We start from the raw sequence: 18,400 nt of genomic DNA, 5'->3' as shown, positions 1-18,400 counted from the left end.
ACCTCCAAAATGGCTGTGGGGCCCTGCTGAGCCGGACAGCGAGGTTTCACCTCGCAGCCACCCTGCAGCCCAGTACCCCTCCCCCACTGCTGCTCCATCCTCAGCATCCAAACCTGTCCGCGGTGTGTCCTCCGCAGGTGTGTCCACACAGCAGTCCTCGCCTGCACCCATGACCTCCAACCCTCAGGTCACCAAGCAGCCACCTCTGCCTCCACCCAAGCCCATGAACAGGAACAACGCCAACATGTTGGGTGAGTAACGTGATGTAGATCGTGAACATGTGACACCCCCTCCGATGTCTGTTCTGTTATTGTGGTGGTGGCAGTGTGTACATTCATGACTCGGTGCACAAATGATGGCAAAGTGAAGTTTTGACACATCTCGCAGCATTCACAAGCACACTCTTCCACAAACACTTTGATGCACACCACGATAATGATGTTATTGAACAGCTTGTGCGGCTTTTCCCCAGCTAATTACCTGTTTTAGCTGCCACTGCTGCTGCAGTTTAGATCCTGTAGATAACGGGGACTCCTGTGACTTGGGGCTGCTGCTCAGACAGATGCAGCGAAGCTGTTGTTGTTTACTGTGGGCTTGACTCATCTGGGATCTTGCCTTAATTCCCACTCAAGCAGAGCTGTCTAGTGTACTTGGATTCTTTTCTTCTTTTTTTTTTAATCTTATCGGCAGATCTTGGGATGTTGGTGCCTTCCTGTCTGTGTCATTGGAATTTGTGCTGTTTAAATCTAGTCTTCATGCTAATTAGCAATTGAGCCAAATAATAGAAAAAAAACAAGTCCCTGATTAATCCTAATGTAATTAGAATGCAAATCAAATCACTGGAAAGTTTTCATTATTTTGCCTGACAAATTGTCATCCGATGACATTAGATAGCAGACAAATATTGTCGTAACATGGCAGATGCATGTGTCCACCTTCTTCTTTACAATAAAAGTCAAAACAGTGAAATCATTTTGATATGAGAAACAAACCTCTGTCTCCTATTGGAGGACAGAGTAAAGATAACTCAAACAATTCCACAGAACAATATCAAAATCCTTGCTCATTGAAAACACACCAGCTGAAGGCCTGCGTCTCCTCCTTGTTAGTCTCCGCCCTGCAGGGGGGAGAGAACGCTCAGCTTCCTCTCTACTGGTCCTGCTGGAAGCGGGAGTGTGACTATGATGTCTACCTGTCTCTGCCTGTCTACCTGTGCCGGCGGGCCGGAGGCTTGCGTTCAGGTAAAAAGATGCATTTTGGCCCTTTTTGGCCAGTGCTGGATGGCCTCCTTCAGAGTCTGCGTTCTTCATGTTGTTGCGTCTTATCAAGCTGCTGACATTTCCCTAACAGATGCCTTCCCCTTTGCTGAGTGGCCTTGATTGCTTCTCTCTTGTATTAGCGTCGCATGCACATAATGGGCTGTTAATGTGTTTGCTAGGTGCTTTAGGAAGATGAAGGCCAACTTCTGTCTGTGTAAGAAGTCTTCAGCGTATATATGTACTGCTGAATTCTTGTATGTCATCTGTGAATGAGGGAAAGGCTGTGGCAAGTTTAGCTTTGAGTAAATGTTTCAAAACTAATATACTCTGCTTTCGCTCAAGATGGATGGATGGATGGATGGATGGATGGATGGATGGATTGGTTCTGACCTAAGGTATAATTTAGTGCTACTCACATTTCCAGATTGGTACACTTCCTAAAATTGCAAAAACAGTCTAAACTCTGTGGTTTGGTAATTAACAGTGTTTTATTTAAACAGGCATATGATAATCTTATCGACAGATTCTTGCCAATACACACCCCTAGTGTTTTCAATGACAAACTCCTATTCATTTATCTCATTTAACATATACAATACAAGAAGAAAACATTTTATGATTTAAACCATTGTGACACATGAAAAAACTGTTAGGCCTGTAGTTCTCAACTCGGGGCACATGGACTATTGTCTGGGTAATGGTTTTTGCAAGAATAAATAAGTTATGTTTTTATTTAAAAGTGTGCTTTTGTTCAGATATGCTCAATATGCATTGTCATTTAAAAAAAGGGATCCAGCAGAGTGCTAATCTAAAGATGTGCTATATTCAACTTAATTTTGTTTATATTTGGTAAATATAATTAATCTGGTCAGCAATAAGACATTTTCAGCTTTGTCTTTATTGCATTTAGGAAATTGTACCAACTTTCTGAAATGGTGTTTTTATACTGTGGTCCTTTGCATGTGTCCAGTGCGACTACACTGATCTTCTATTACGCCACAGTAGCACGGCCATTGCTCTTTAACATTTTCTCAGGACATTAGCAGCAAAAAAAGAAATCTGCATGAAAATAATTTGCATTCAAGCTTTTTTTGTGCACCATAAACCTGCTGATAAACCAGATTCAGTAACGTTGTCCAGAGCATGTAGTCTGAGTTTGTGAGTCTGTATGATCTGGGCCACATGCTGCACACTGGTTTGTCAGAGCGGTGTGTGCATTCATCCTAATGCAACCATGTGACCCAACTCACTATGTATGCTGTAATGCTTAGTCAGACATATAATCCTAGTATTTGTATCTGTTCATGTGAGTTCTGTCACGGTGTATACGTTCGACATGTGTGACTGAGTTGTTTGCTCGTGTCGCTGCAGCAGAGAAGACAAGAAAAGAAATGCACTTGACTTATTCACAGGAAGTCCAGCTGAGGGCAACATTATTAGCCTCCTCAGACCAAGTGTTTTTTAAGTGCTTGATGTTATAGTATATCTTATTTATAAAATATTGATTTTATAATGTAACAAATCAATTTTTAAAAATTAAATACCAATGTCAAAATTACAAACCTCCTAATAATGTTATACAGTTTTTGCACGAATCTCTCAAGATCCTTAAGGTTTAAAGATTTTCTATCAACGAGTCATCGGGTCACCCCAGTCAGAGCTTTTGTGCAGTACATGTCAGCACTACTCAGTAGCATACACTTTCAATGGTAAATTTGTAAAGGAGGCAGATGATAAATCCTGACGTTTTTGTGAATTAATTTGGTTTATAAGTGTAAAAAAAATACAGGATTCCATTATAAAGTACTACTTCATATACAGTAAAAGCACTTGGAAATACTTACATTAAGGTTAATTTTAAAGGAAATACTGTAGTGATTTTTTCTGTAATGATTGCTTTTTTGCCTTTTTTCAGGCGACTTCACTCAAACTGGAGGTGCCACTCTTGCACCAGCAAAGCCCTCTCCACCAATGCCCCCCAAGAGGACGACCCCTGTCACCAAACGCACCCCAGACGACTCGGCTGCTTCTAACCATCCCATCAACCCGTCTGCTCTCTCCCTGGAAGACCACAGCAACATTCCTGGACTGGGCTTCCAGCTGCCTTCGCCCTCCCCACCTCTCCCAACTCACAAACCGCCCTCTCCACCTCGCCAACATATGCACAGCCATCACCTCCACCATCAGCACTCCTACCCCCACCCACTGCCTCAACCCATTCCCATGCTTTTTGACCCACCGAGCCCCATAAACGAGTCCCCCCAGCGTCCGGCCCCCATCCCACTGCATATCATGATCCAGCGAGCACTGTCCAGTCCTGGCCCGGCTCAGCCACATCCAGACGGGTCACAGCGTGCACACGCGCTGCTCTTTGAGACCCCTCCAGAGTACCAGGGAGACCGAGGTCGCCCTCTGCCTGTCAGTATCCAGCCACTGAAACTGTGAGTTGTCCAGCACTCAATACCTTCAGACTTTTAAGATAATTAAAGAAAACAATACTGTGGACAAGAGACAAAATAATTTCTACCTAAGGGATAGAAGAGAGGAAGAGTTTTACATTAAAGCTACAACAGTGTCATTGTCCACAGTTGTTTCAAAGCCTGGATTTTGTAAATGAGGAAAGGTGCCATGTTGTAGTTTTTGAAGCCACCATTTCTATCAGATCCTACTAACATCAGAATAGTAAATGTGTGATTGATGGGAAATAAAAGTCGACCTTGAAATATTACTTCACTTTTGAATTCAAAATAATTTTCCTGGTTTTTACTATTAGATCTGAAGATGACTACTCAGAAGAAGAGGAGGAGCTTGGAGATGAAGATGATGATGATGAAGAAGAGGAAGAGTATGACGGGGAGATCCCTCAACCAGAACTGGAACCTCGGAGTCGTCGATGTTTGGTGGGTGACGCCGTTTGTGTCCTTCCAAGAGGTAACAGCAGTGAAGAGGAGGATGAAGAAGAGGATTATGATGAGGATGAGCATGACATGCAGAGGGAGGACAGTGACTCTGATGGTCCAGTGCTCCATAGAGATGAAGACTCGGATGAGGATGAGGACGATGAGCCCCCAACAAGTAAGAATTGTGAAGTTTGAAAAAATTACTGAAACAAGTTTGGATTTTACTTTGGTGTGAAGACCCTTATTTTGGCGTTGTGGTTTTGTCCAGGTGCTTTGGCCAGCAGGGTGAAGAGGAAGGACACCCTGGCACTGAAGCTGAGCAACCGTCCCACGATTCAAAGCAGAGACAGGTTCACACAGGAGAGGAGCTGCAGAGACGACCAGCCTCCGGGACAGACCGGCCTCACATGGCAGAGCAGGGAACAGTGGGAGGCCATCCGCACACAGATTGGCACTGCACTCACAAGGTTAGCACCCTCACCCTCAGATGACAGTGCTGCTAAAATTGAGTCTTACTACCGGGTGTTATTAATCTTTGCACTCAGGATCACTTTGTCATTGATGGACAAGTTTAGACACCAGGCTCCTCCTGTTTTTTATAATCCTCATTAAACACAGGAAACAACAACAACAACCGCCACCTCTGAACTGCAGCCTACACACTGAAAACTGAAAGCAGCGACAATTTGGATCATGTACTCAATCTTTGTACTTGCAGTCTTTCTGTGTCTACCACCTGATTTTTTTTGTGTCTCTCTTTGTGATCGAGAATTAAATCACAATCATTTAATGGATTTTGTCATAATTAAGGGACACATTTGCATCTCTGAAGTGTCAACCTACTCCGTTTTCACAACTAAATAGTTGTTTTATAATTTGCAAAAAAACCCGAAAAAGAAATTAGCTGGTTATATTTCAACCACTGTGTGACATCACCCGCCGCAGTGGTAGCTCCATCCACTGCCACCTGTGAGTGGAATGTTCATGGCTGGAGGACTGCTTTCACGTACAACCTCAAAACTAAGCACTGCTGCTCTTCCAGCACGAAGCTAAATAAACACCAGTCACGTCTGATGACTGTGAAACATCCACATTCATTCATGGATTTTAACTTTTTCTGGAGCTTCTTCTCATTCTGGGTCTCTGGCTCAGACATATACGTTTGGACCACAGTGTGTTGTCCAGCAACCTTTTCTTTCTCACTGCTCATCCGTTGCTATGGTTTCATGAAGCCGTCCTCAGTCTGTCATTACCATTTAAAGGTACAGGCACAGAGACTGGCCGTTCAGAACAGGGCTGTTAAACTAATTTGTAAGGAATTCATACAATAAATGACCCAAATCAGAATAAAACTTAATTTAACTTTTACACTGCCATTATTATTTAACAAGTGACAGTAAAAATGGTAAGTTATCAGTCATATAAAGAGTTAGATATATATAAGGATTCTCAGGACATTCAGAAATGAAAATCCAGCCCTTATACGAGTCAATCTAAACAGTCATTGTTTACCAGTGGAAGCAGTTAGAGCTCTTTATTATTTACAGTATTGCTGACTGAAGGAAAGACATGGAAAAATGACATGGGAAGATATTTGCAAGTTGCCCTGGCTCTAAAAAAGGGACCACTGCAATCTAGAGTTACACTACATGTTTTGGCTGTGCAAACTGTTAATAGTAAAGTTTTTTTTTTTTTATATATAATCCGGATCATTTGTCAGATCGTTGCCCTTCTCTTTTCACGAATAACTGATCAACCTTAAAACAGTGCTGTTTTTCTTATGTATCTTCAGACGGCTTAGCCAGAGACCCACAGCGGAGGAGCTGGAGCAAAGAAACATCCTTCAGCGTCAGTATCAAGTCTTTCATTCTACTGCATTTTTTTTTAAAATGTTAACCACTAATATTCTGGCATTTTTGTATTTTGGAGCTGTCCTACTGTAGCAGTGCATTTCATTATCATGTGTAAACAAAATCAAATACTTAAACACAGAAATAACATCTGAAAAGACCACCTGCCTGCCTCCTGTTTTAGATGTTTAAATATAGAAACTGCTTTGTCCTAATGTTACTGAACAACAAACCTGGCTTTCACACCTGCATCTAAATATAGCTCTAAATATTTTGTTGTCCTCCTTGATTCCTTCTTTAGCCAAAAATCAGGCTGACAGACAAGCTGAGGTTAGAGAAATCAAACGGCGCTTGACCAGGAAGGTGAGACTAATCGTCATCAATTTATCACACAAATCCTGCCTGTGACAGTTCTCAAACTGACCTAAAAATGTTAATATTTTTTAGCTGAGTCAAAGGCCAACCGTTGCAGAACTACAGGCAAGAAAAATCCTGCGTTTCCATGAATATGTTGAAGTCACAGACGCTCAGGATTATGATCGGAGAGCAGACAAGCCATGGACTAAGCTGACTCCTGCTGATAAGGTAATAAAGTTATCTTTTAAAAAAAAAGATATGTTTTCCTATAAACTATGACTTTCCATTTTATATTTTCTCACTAATATAAAAATTAGATACCTATCTTTTCAACTGACTTCTTCTCTCCGATTTGTTTTTTCCAACAGGCAGCCATCAGGAAAGAACTCAACGATTACAAGAGCACAGAAATGGAGGTTCATGAAGAGAGCAGAATTTACACAAGGTTTGTTTTTCTGGATGGTACAGAGTAATCTGACAGTTGTGGTTGAATCAGGGACACATTCTGTTACTGTGAATATGACAGAAACACAGATACAGTTGTGTGTTATCTGTGTTGCTGATAGTAATAAAGAGTAACTTTGTATTGCTCTGGTGAAAAGAGATGGAGGAGCCAAGAAGAGCAAACAAAGAGACTGAAGTCAGTGAAATAAAATGAACTGTAGAAGGGAATAACATGCATACATTCCCTTTAAAATCAACACTTTGACCAAGGTGTGGGGAGAGCCCCTCCCAAGGACTGTAGGGGAGGGTGTTCTTGTGTACAGTACATTTCTGAGTGGTTTGTTGTATTTTTGCTTCTTGGAGGCAGGCCTATAATCCCAGACAGGGACTGACCCTGGACCTAAATAATGGGACTGTAGAGACCAAGATTAAATGACAGAATGCAAATGCATTGGATTTCTGGCTGACAAATAAGGAAGACAAAACAATAGCATAAACTGGATGTGATGTATGAAGTATTATAGCTCTGAATGAACCTGTTTTATGTCTTTATTTTGTTTAGGTTTCATCGGCCATAGCCTCCCTCTCTCCATCATGGTCAATGAAGCACTTATGATCTCTGTGTCTGGAGGCCGTTCCCTCTGCAGACTTATGGCCCTTTACGTCTCCTGAATGTACTCTACAGATTATCAGGGAAAGCCTGGACTTACTGACTTACAATAAGAACGCTGCCTCCTTTGCCCTACATCGCCCTCGGGCTACATCGCTTTCACTGAACTGAAGACGGGAAATAGGCAAGGACCAGATGCAGTATTTCTCCCAGACAACAGGGGGAACCACGTGCCAATGAAGTGAAGGAGTGGCAGCAGACCGACAGGGCTTAACTCTCACTCTGCTGTTATGTGGTACCCCTCAGGGACTTGGATCTAGTTACAACCTTTAATGCAGCCTCATTCTGTGTTGCCTTTTTCCTCCTTTTACTGTAAATGGAACAACTGATTTCATCCTGTCAATGTAATAACATACAATAATAATAATTATGACTTATGACTCTACTCACAGTAATAATTAATAGTGAAGTCAGGTGGCAGCAGCAATGCAGGCTGGAGGATGAAGACTGGAATATTCTGTTCTAGGACTGATTTCTTTTGAAATATTGTATGTGTTTTGCATAAAAACCTGTACAGACTGTTATTGTGATAACTTTAGAATGAAAGTTATCACTGAATACGAGACACCATGCACAAGATATTTTATATTGGTATTCTGTTGAAATGAGTAGTGACAGCTTTTATTTAAGCCTTTTTATTTGGCTTGCCTGTATTTATGGTTGTGATGTGAGGTGGCCATTTAAGCATTGTTGTAGATATAGGAAATATGTCAGGTGGCTGTTTTTGTGCCAATGCCCGAACGACTATAGGATGCTGGTTTGTATATCAGTAATTTCTGCAATCCACTGCATGAGCCAACACAATATCTTCTTTTTTTTCATTCATACTGTTTTGGTTTTTTTTTTTAAATTAAGTTTTTGTACTACCCTTTAGTGGTCAAACTTGCAACACATTCTCTAGCCATTATGAAAAAAAAGGATCATGCTTGTAGTGTCTTAGAGTTAATGGTAAGTTACTATGAGTGTAGATCAGGGATTAATAGGGGAAAAAAAACCTTATCTGAAATACATATGCGATCAACAGGGAGTTGTCATGGCAGGAACACTATGAATATGCAGACGTGCTTTGTATTCTTGCCTGGCAAGTAGATTACAGGGTCCTCTACGCTATGTACATGTTGATATACAGTAGTTTTAAGTGAAGCTTGTGTATATCATGTCTTTCTTTAATTTGAAAGACATTTTAAATTTAAAGGCATTATAGGTTGCTATTTTTTTAAGCACAGAATATTAGTTTATGATTAAATGCTACAAGAATGCGAATATTAAAGTAGTAAAAATTTAAGTTAATTTGTAAATGAATGTGAAATTGTATGGGCTAATCTGTTTTTTTTCTTTCTTTTTAACTGTAAATAGTCACATCCTGATCTAATTAAAAATCTTACAATTTTTAAGTCTCCTGTGCGATGACTCCAGCCCAATCCTTGAAAATTTAAGGTAGCAGTGACACCTAGCGTTCAATACTACTATGTTCAATTGGGGTTTGCAGTAAGTGAAAGATGATAACGACAGTGTGATTATGGGCTATGTACAAAAAAGGTACACAGACGGTAACTTAAAAAATATTAAAAAATGTAAACAGCACTCGATACAATTACAATTTGAGGTAAATTATTCAACAAACGTTAAATGGACTTTAAGGGCACAGGAAAAAATGACTTGAGCACCGTAGAAAGACAAGGGTCCGTGGTTAGAGTTCACTGGTGATGCGAGTTGAGTATTACGTAAAATGATAACTAGCTTTGTAATAATTATCAGTTATCATTTAAATAACAGTAAAATAGTTAAATAAAAATAAGGAAAAACTGTTAAAAAGAAAGAAAATAGAAATTATTGTGGTAGTAGGTGGACAAAATATATTCGATGTGATAATAGATGTACAAGTGTGAAACTAAAAGTAATAGTATAAGTAGTAATTGTGCGTCAACATACGTTAGCAGAAACACTAACGTATGTTGATTGGTTTTCTTTTACAAACGGCCATTTAAGCTGTATAGATTCTAAAACGTTGGAAATAGTTTTTCCTTATCAGAACTATGGTTGTTTTTGAATATTCATTTTGTTTATTTGCGTCAAATAAAAACGGGCCTGTGCCACCGGAGGGGGGCAGTATTTACAACACAGAGGGAAGCAGCTACCTTATATATAGTCATAAGTGAAACCCTGCGAGACGAAGAAGTGGCGCTTTCTCTCTTCAGCATTAGTTCAGACTTCTATGTACTACAGGTCAGTAACGTAACAATTAATACGTATTCCATTTGTTAACAATCGTACAATAATAAACCCAGTTTAATTTAATTGTTTGCATGTATGCTGAAAGTCATTGTCAATGTATGAATTCATTTTCTGATGTTTTGCTAACGCTGCTAGCTGCATGGGTCACTGTGTGTTAGCCACCGGCACAACATACGTTAGCTATAGTGTAAGTCTTTTAATAGTGGTTATGTAGTTTAATATGAGAGGTTACATCCATGGGAACTCAATGTACCGATTACCTACATCAAAATTTGACAAATGAATCTAACTAACACCTGTCTTAAATCAACGCTTGATGAAATGGGCAAATGTTAGCATGCACACACCACCATGTGTCTTACGTCCTTGGCTCACAGTGTTTAATTATTTACTGTAAAACCTTGCGTTTAAGTTAATGCAATAAAGAAATAAGGCCATGAAAATATGTTATACTTGTTTGAACCGTAGCACCGATAACAGCGTGAGGAAATGTGAAAAACAAGAACAGTTGTGGAGCTGTAGGGTAGATGTAACGGGCACGGTGCCAGCCTTTGGAGTCCCTCACAGCTGTTGAACCGCAGCTGCATCTTTTGAGTATTAGAAAGAAACAGTCAAGCGTTTGACTGTAAGTTCTGGCAAAATGTTTGGCGTTTTCCTGTCTACAACAAACATTGTTGTTCGTGGTGACCGCACCCGACCTCGTGTATAACCAATTTAGCCACTTTCTTATCGATTTTACCAGACACAACTGAGCTTTTTTTTTTTAACTGGAGGGACATATTGAAAAAGCGATTCACGTAGTACACTTTGCAATCTCTCATTACTACGTCACCATGTCATGGGTTATAATGTCACAAACGACAAACTGCAAATAAATGGTTGGCAAAATCGACGATTGCTACATTTTCAGCAGCCTTATAAATAAATCGCAAGTAAAAGCTGTTAATATGACCATTAAATCGTTAATGTTGAATTTTGTCCTTCTGCGTATAACTACACTTAGGACATTCCGCAAAAGGTGCTTACACTTTACCTACGTTTACTTTACTTGGGGACAACTCCCAGTTGTTATGACCTCATGTTTACCTGTCTCCAGGAAGGCTGATGCTGAGCCACCAAGGCTTAGTCATCAAATCACAAAACGTTGTAGACAACGGTGTGAATTACCATACCAGAACAACCAAAGACTTGGAATTGTAACAAAGGATCAAATAGTTCAACAATTACATCCTATTGGTCCTCCTTTTTTGTCCAGAGGTTGCTGTCATGCCTGCTAGAAAGACTGCCACCAAGAGGAAATCTGAGGCTATTGCCGAGGATAAGGCCCTTCCGAAAAAAGTAAAAGGTAAGTAATTAAGTTCGTGTTCATAATAGACAAACAGATTTGTTAATGCTGTCTATAAATTTTAAATATTATAAATTATGAATCAAGTCAGCTAACTGTTGACTATTTGTACTTGTCAGTTTCTCATAAAAGCCATGCAAAGGAAGCAGGTGAAGTCCTTGTCCTGGGTCAGGGTGATGTTGGACAGCTGGGTTTAGGTGAAGATGTCCTGGAGAGAAAGAAGCCAGCACTTTTGTCTCTGCCAGAGAAAATGGTACAGGTTATAGCTGGAGGGATGCACACAGTGTGTTTGAGCGTCTCTGGCAGTGTAAGGATATATTAAATCTTCCTCTTTAAAAAGCTAATTCTTGCTAATATTTAATTTATATTTTCATATAAAGGTAAAATTGTCACCATTTATACCTGCAGGTCTACACGTTCGGCTGTAATGATGAAGGGGCCCTGGGTCGAGAAACGTCAGGTGAAGGGTCTGAGATGGCTCCAGGGAAGGTGGCGTTGGAGGAGAAGGTCATCCAGGTGTCTGCAGGGGACAGTCACACAGCTGCGCTCACAGAGACCGGACAGGTTTACTTGTGGGGCACCTTCAGGGTGAGATTTGCTTTGTGTCCATTGAATCTGAGATCAATTAATTTTATTTATTTTCTTTTTAATTATGCCAACAGATTATTAGTAGAATAAGAAAGTAGACTTTCTGTTGTTTCTCTTTTGGAGACACTGAAATTGTGTTTACTATTAAAGCATCATATTATCGCCTATAATACATGGCATCTGATGGCAGTCAAAAGTGTCCAGCTCCAGTTGGATGCTTGAATCTCACATGACTCTAAAGAATTAGTTTTCATTACATTACTATAAATGGGTCCATTAACGTTGACTTAATTCTTTTGATACTTTGTAAAACTAAGTTTTCTCACTGTGGTATTATAAATGAATTAAATATAAAAAATCAAATAAGAATTACTTCTCACTTGAAATTGACTTGAAGTCCCCTTTCAATTTATTCTGAACACTTGAAATCTCATCTTTTAGTCTTGCTTTTCTTGTAAAATTTGATACAGAACAAATGTGTCTGTGACATGTTTTCCTGAGAGACGCTCCTCAAAGCTACAAGTCCTGTCATGTTGCTCATTGGTCAATTTGCCAAGTCCTATTTTGAGCAAAGTCAAACATTACAATTAGATCTGTTAACAAAAATGGCAAGGAGAAACAAGAGGCAGCAAGTTCAGGTACCAGTTAAAAAGTACAAACTACTATTAAAATAGGACTGTTCAAGGCCTGGAACTTAAGTTTAGTTCCTGTTTCCTGCTCTACAAACACACTGGATCCTATACCTTGTGTTAATTCTCTAAGTAGACACACAGCTTAAATATGTTGAAACAAGTCTGTGTGTGTGCGCGAGAGTGCATGAATCCAAGGAATATCTGCGCATAAGCCAAACCAAACAATGTTGGGCATCATGTGTTTATTTTGTAATAGTGACTAATCTCTCCATGTTATGGCTACATTTAAATACCTGCATGTGAAGACACCAAAGTTGAAGTAGCATTTAAAAATCTTCTATTTTCCTCTTAACACTCAGTGTCCCTGCTACAATATAATTCATCAGATTTTTATTAGTAATACTCAGTGGCACCGTGGCAATTACTTCTCCATTTCTTAGGCCTACCTTCTGCACTCCCACTTGATTTATGATGGTTTTGTAAATCTGCCTTGAAGTCCTGATTCATGGAATCACATTATTTTGGGAGATTTGTTTGTATTTTAAATTTTTTGCATCCATTCATCACATGGACCCAAAAACCTTTTATGCATTTAAACAATGCCTGTTAAAAATGTCAGGTTTTCTTCAATGTCTTTGTGACATCTCAATGTTTTTAATACAGCCTCCCTAATGAAAATGTAAGTGAGTGTTTGGTCAAGTGGGAAATTACGTACCTTGAGCCTTGCACGCGTCTCGGTGGAACTTTAATCCAACTAAATAAACCAAATTACTGTTATTAAAATTATTTGTCATTAACATCAGTCATTGCATCAGAATCCCACTTAATCAAGACTTATTTTTACAGCATTCACAGTCATACCTGTGTTGTCTTGAAATGCATCTCCAGTTCTGACTAGCGTGGCCACGTGTTTGTTTGTTTTTCAGGATAACAATGGTGTAATTGGTCTTCTGGAAGCACTGAAAACATCTCGTGTTCCAGTCAAAGTCCCCATGCTGGAACTCGTGGTGAAAATTGCATCAGGTAAGAAGCCGTTCTTTCCGGTGACAAATGCTTTTATTTGTAATTTAGTAGTAATGATTGTGTCCCACTTCCATGAATACTTTATTAGGTAATGATCATTTCGTCATGGTAACACTCGGGGGAAATCTCTACACATCAGGAACAGCTGAGCAGGGTCAGCTAGGAAGACTGTCGGAGCATTTTATAGACAGAGGAGGCAGGCGAGGTCTTGGTACGTAACACAGATCTGCCTTAATTTCCCTTTGGGGTCAATAAAGTATCTCTCTCGCTCTCTCTCTATCTCTATCTCTCTATAAAGTGCTCTTCATGTATAAATTGCAATCCTGTTCTCCAAAGATGTCATGTGTGTAGCACATGTGGCTTTAACACTGAACAGTTTACTTGACTCGAGTTTCCTGTGATTTTTAGACCACCTGCTGATACCAAAGGTGGTAAATTTCAGAGGTAAAGTTCATTTCGCAGACGTCTTCTGTGGAGCCTACTTTACTTTCGCCATATCAACAGCCGGACACGTGTACGGATTCGGCCTCTCTAATTACCACCAGCTGGGTTAGTATGACACAACACACATATTCAGCCAAAACATGCAAGAATCTGTGTCTCAATGGTTACCAAGCAGATGCTTCCACAATTTGAGCCGTGTAACATATGTAATGAGTCGTAACTAGTCCGATTTAATTTGTCTGATCAGGCACTAAAGGCATAAAGACATGCTTTGTCCCAGTGAATCTCACCTGCTTCAAGAACTCCACCAAATCTTGGGTTGACTTTGCAGGAGGACAGCATCACACCATCTGTCTTGACTCTGAAGGTGAATTACAAACTGACTCTCGCACTGTTTCAATGATCTATATAATCTAATCTGATGTCCCAACGAGGAGATAAAGCCCATCAGTGATGTCTCCTATATAAACTACACCACAAAATTAAAAATGACCTTTTCTATATCTAAATATGGTTCTCAGGCCAGGTTTATAGCCTGGGCAGAGCAGATTATGGCCGCCTTGGTTTGGGCGAGGGAGCTGAAGAGAAGAGTGAGCCCACACAGGTGAAGGGCATTGAACCGGCCACGAGTGTAACCTGTGGGGCAACAGTGAGCTACGCCATCACCAGAGAAGGTGAGGAGACAATGGAGTTGTTGTTTTGTAACAAACTATAGTTTTGTATTTTTAATCACTGTAGTAATTGTAGTAATGAGGGATCAATGCAAAGGATTTCTTTTGATGTTATGTATTTCAACTGGCTCTTAGTTTCTTTCTTGAACCGTGTTTCTCATAATGATTTTCTGTTCACAATATATTAAAACTAAAATAATATTTCATCATACATGTATTAAATATATATTTCCACACCTTGTCTGGTGTCCTCCAGGGTCACTTTATGCCTGGGGCATGGGCACAAACTTGCAGCTTGGCACAGGACAGGAGGATGATGAGTGGAGCCCTGTGAAGGTAACTGGAAAACAGCTGGAGAACCGTGCAGTTCTGATGGCGTCCAGTGGAGGGCAGCACACCGTCCTTTTGGTCAAAGACAAGCAGGAAAGCTGAGGTCTATCTACAGCACAGGTTATTGGGGGACTTTGGCTCTGATTTAAAAAGGGGACCCTATTAAAGGGGTAGTGGGCCATCTGATTGTAGCTTTGCGATGGAGGGGGGCTCTCGCTCTGCTTTTTCCCTTTTGAGAAGAACTTTTTTGTGAATGTTTCACAGATCATGACAAATGAGTCTATTTTTTTAATCGCTAGTTTTTCATGTTCTCTTTGAGCTTATTAAAAGTCATCAGAATGATGACCGAATGCGGTTGTGTATGTCATATTTGTAAATTAGACCATGTCTAAGCAAATAAGAGAGCGGAGCTTTTAACGACGTTTCCACGCTATAGTTTTTTAATGTTTATCCTTTAAAGCAATATTTCTGTTCACCTTGTTTCATCAGACATCCTCCTTAACCATATGAGACTACTGTTCATTTTACACAAGTCATGCAACATGAGTTTGGATTTTTAAAGGCGTTTGGAAACCTGTCTTATTGTGTGCTTCATTTTGTTGGTTTCCCAGTCTGAAAATAAAGACAGTTTGTAAAAAACAAAACAAAAAATGTTGAACTTCTTTAAAAAAATCTGGAATTTGGAATGGAATCATGTCCTGCACTTCTGGATTTACAGTTACTTGCAAAGTAAAGAGACAATAAAAAGCATAAACGGCAGGAGGTAAATAATGTGTGTATAAGGGAAGAGAGAGTGTTCGCGGCACCACAGGACTTCCAGTGCTGCTGAAAATTATATTCCAGGTAAGAATAATGCACAAAAACAGAATTTGTAGCCATTAAGAAATCAGTCTACCGTATACTCACTTCTGCTTCTACAAATATATTTCAGGGACAGGAGGATTGGATTTGAACAGCCCCCAGATCAGCAGGTTTGCTTGAAATCCCTTGTTTATGTTTGACATGGTTGTAAAACATTAAGTCTCCTCTAAGATGTAAATGACACTGCAGGAACATGCATCAAAGCTAAATGTTCTTTATTATAATCTGGAGTGAAGCTCGTGTGCTCTGTGCTTGTCTCTGTCAGCTTTGATCTGATGGTAACCACGGACGATAAGTTTAAGTTTGTAAAAAGCCCTTGTGGGGAAAAAGCCTTTTGAAATGCTAAACTGTCTTGAGGAGCTATTCAATTCGCGTCAAGCCTTATTTTGTAAGTGGAAAGAGCTGTTCTGCCTGAGAAAGAAGTGGAATACATTTGTGATCAATTAGGGCTAAAAGTGTTTGGTAATAATGAGATAAAAAAAATTCAGTTGAACTGTTGGGGATATATATGGTGTTTTTTGTTTTGTTTGTTTTTTAAATCAAAGACTGAAACATAAAATAGATATGAGTGAATCAACTGTCAACTCTCTAAGGTTAAAGAAAATCCAAGAGAAAGTTTGAGTTTAAGATGAGTTCAGTCTAAACACAGCATGTTGTCCTGCTGGTGGTTGTCAGAGGAAGAGATCGACTGTAAAAGTTGGACGTGGTCAGAAACAGTACATACTGTAGGTTGACTGTGACATGGGGTACCAGTTAGTTCACACTATAGCAATTTCACTTTTTCACCACCAGTCTGAAAATGTAATACCTTGGGCAATAATATAATGTTTTTCAAGCAAGAATTCTGACCAGACTTACAGTTTCAAAACAGGCAACTTTCTTTTTTCTTTAATCACACGTTAATCTCTACTGGCCCGTGTGCCAATTGTAGCCTCAGTTTTATCTTCTTTATCTAACAGATGCTGAAGAGCACAATCATTGTGATACGACTGTAGCCCAACCATTCAAAGGTTTGACGTGCAGCCCATGTAGAGTTGTTGCTCTGCGTATCTTTTCAGGCGGCTACTGCATTCACTGTTGCCTTCTTATCAGCTCCTTCCAGTTCAGCCATTCTCTACTGACCTCTGACATCATCGGTATGTTTTTGTCCAGATAACTGCTTCTGTCTGAACACTTTTTTCTTTTTCTTTTCACCGTCCTCTATAAATCCTGGTGCTGATTTTGTGGTAAAATTCCAGGTGATCAGCAGTTCTTGAGCTGCTGAGAGCAGCCTATTTGCCATTAACAAACAAGTCATCTTCAAACACCACTAAACTCATCTTTTTACCCTCATATTATTACTTATTTTGACTTAGCCAACAAGTTTAAATGTGCATGCGTTATGACTGTGGATGGCTGTAATTAATTAAAGTGGCCAGTAAATGTATTTCAAGTGGCAAAAACCAGTCAAGAAAAGATGGTGTCCTGTAAATGGAAATGATCTGTGTGACGGTGTGATGTTAAGAGAAGCATCCATTTGTTATACAGCAGTAATGGATGGAACATTCACCGCTGTCGTAAAGCTCAGAAACCTCTCCCTGCAGAAAGAGCGACATTCGTACAGAGACACTTTGATTAATTTCCTTCACGGGGCAGAATGTATGGCTGGATTTCTCATAACAAACGTGAGCTCTAATCTCCCTCTTTTGAAACTAATCACAGCAGAGAATGAAGAATGTCAGGCACCTGCTCTGCTGCCGCATCCACTCTAATGAAGAGAGTGAGGGAAACATTGATCACAGCTACGACCTGCTCCTTTCAGAACCAAGAGCAGGGCTGTTATTTGCTCTTTTGTTTCCATCACTATCTTAACGAACCCATACAACGCTGCTGTGGTTGGGTGAACACAGAATCACGCTGCAGCAATGGCACAGTGCAAATGTTAGTGCACCATTTAGCTCCGTAATGATGGGCACCAGCCGTGCCACACCGAACGTGTGGCCTTTTAATTGAACGTGACATTTTCTATTACAATGAGTCTGGTCTCTGAACTAGCTTTTCATCAAGATATGCAGAGTTTTAGAACTCAACCCCCTGAGCTGTTTTAATCAAGTGGTCCACCGTAGCGGAAACTGTTATTTCCCCACGGTTTGTGTCCGTCGTACACAGGGCTACTGCTGCTGTTGGATAACAAATTCAAGTTTAAATGGATTTCAGATGGACGGGAGGATAAAAAAAAGCCAGAGCTCTTGTGAAGTATTTGAAATACTCCATGCTGTGTGACGTGGCTCTTGGTAGGTTACAGTGTTTGTGTACATGGAGGCTCAACATGGGGCGACGGTGAGCCTCACAGCAGAGAAGTCACCTTCTGTCATGGACAGTCTTTCAGTGTGGACGTTGTCCAAAGCCAGAGAAGTCACCTTCTGTCATGGGCAGATAGTCTTTCAGTGTGGACGTTGTCCAAAGGTGTGGAGATGAGGACTTGGGTTAATTGGACACTTAAAACTGGCCACAGGTGATCTGTTTAGAGTCAACCGTGTGTTTGTGTAGCATCTACTGAACTATAATCTACTGTAATCTGCTCAGTGCTTTTGCCAGCCCACTAAGAAACAGTGATATTAAAAAAAGTTTTATCTCTTTCCAATTTTAGGGGAAGGGATATGTTAAAAAAACAAATATATATATATATATATTTTGGTTAGTAGAGAGGGCCATGGTGCTTTGTGCGCCCTCTGCAGCCCTAGTTTTGTCCTGATCTTGATACAGTTGTCATAAGGGGAGTTTTTCCAACAACCCCAATGATCCCTGCTGT

At 40.1% G+C, this 18,400-nt stretch overlaps 2 protein-coding genes across 9 annotated transcripts in view; both read left to right on the top strand.

Annotated features, from left to right (window-relative positions):
* phactr4b (phosphatase and actin regulator 4b) overlaps positions 1-8,466 on the top strand; it is a 26,055-nt gene extending 17,589 nt beyond the window's left edge. For 7 of the 8 annotated variants that reach the window (XM_017038150.2, XM_017038153.2, XM_017038151.2 and 4 more), the window contains 10 exons: positions 138-251; positions 1,110-1,241; positions 3,175-3,700; positions 4,033-4,334; positions 4,428-4,626; positions 5,952-6,007; positions 6,311-6,372; positions 6,457-6,594; positions 6,735-6,811; positions 7,373-8,466. In XM_017038150.2, coding sequence (XP_016893639.1) covers positions 138-251; positions 1,110-1,241; positions 3,175-3,700; positions 4,033-4,334; positions 4,428-4,626; positions 5,952-6,007; positions 6,311-6,372; positions 6,457-6,594; positions 6,735-6,811; positions 7,373-7,388 — 1,622 coding nt within the window. In that variant the 3' untranslated portion in view covers positions 7,389-8,466. The remainder of the gene's footprint in view (positions 1-137; positions 252-1,109; positions 1,242-3,174; positions 3,701-4,032; positions 4,335-4,427; positions 4,627-5,951; positions 6,008-6,310; positions 6,373-6,456; positions 6,595-6,734; positions 6,812-7,372) is intronic. The other variant, XM_017038155.2, reaches the window with a different exon arrangement.
* A 1,111-nt stretch (positions 8,467-9,577) lies between these two features.
* rcc1 (regulator of chromosome condensation 1) lies at positions 9,578-15,387 on the top strand. Its single transcript, XM_008323595.3, has 10 exons — positions 9,578-9,706; positions 10,971-11,060; positions 11,180-11,367; positions 11,469-11,648; positions 13,207-13,303; positions 13,392-13,514; positions 13,712-13,852; positions 13,995-14,114; positions 14,269-14,421; positions 14,675-15,387. Exons 2-10 carry the CDS (start codon positions 10,982-10,984, stop codon positions 14,848-14,850), a joined length of 1,257 nt encoding a protein of 418 aa, XP_008321817.1. The 5' UTR covers positions 9,578-9,706; positions 10,971-10,981; the 3' UTR covers positions 14,851-15,387.
* Positions 15,388-18,400: the final 3,013 nt, after the last annotated feature.

The sequence above is a fragment of the Cynoglossus semilaevis genome, chromosome 13 (genome assembly GCF_000523025.1).
Source record: "Cynoglossus semilaevis isolate Cse_v1.0 chromosome 13, Cse_v1.0, whole genome shotgun sequence".
NCBI classification, from domain to species: Eukaryota; Metazoa; Chordata; class Actinopteri; order Pleuronectiformes; family Cynoglossidae; genus Cynoglossus; species Cynoglossus semilaevis.
This window is presented reverse-complemented; position numbering and strand designations above follow the sequence as displayed.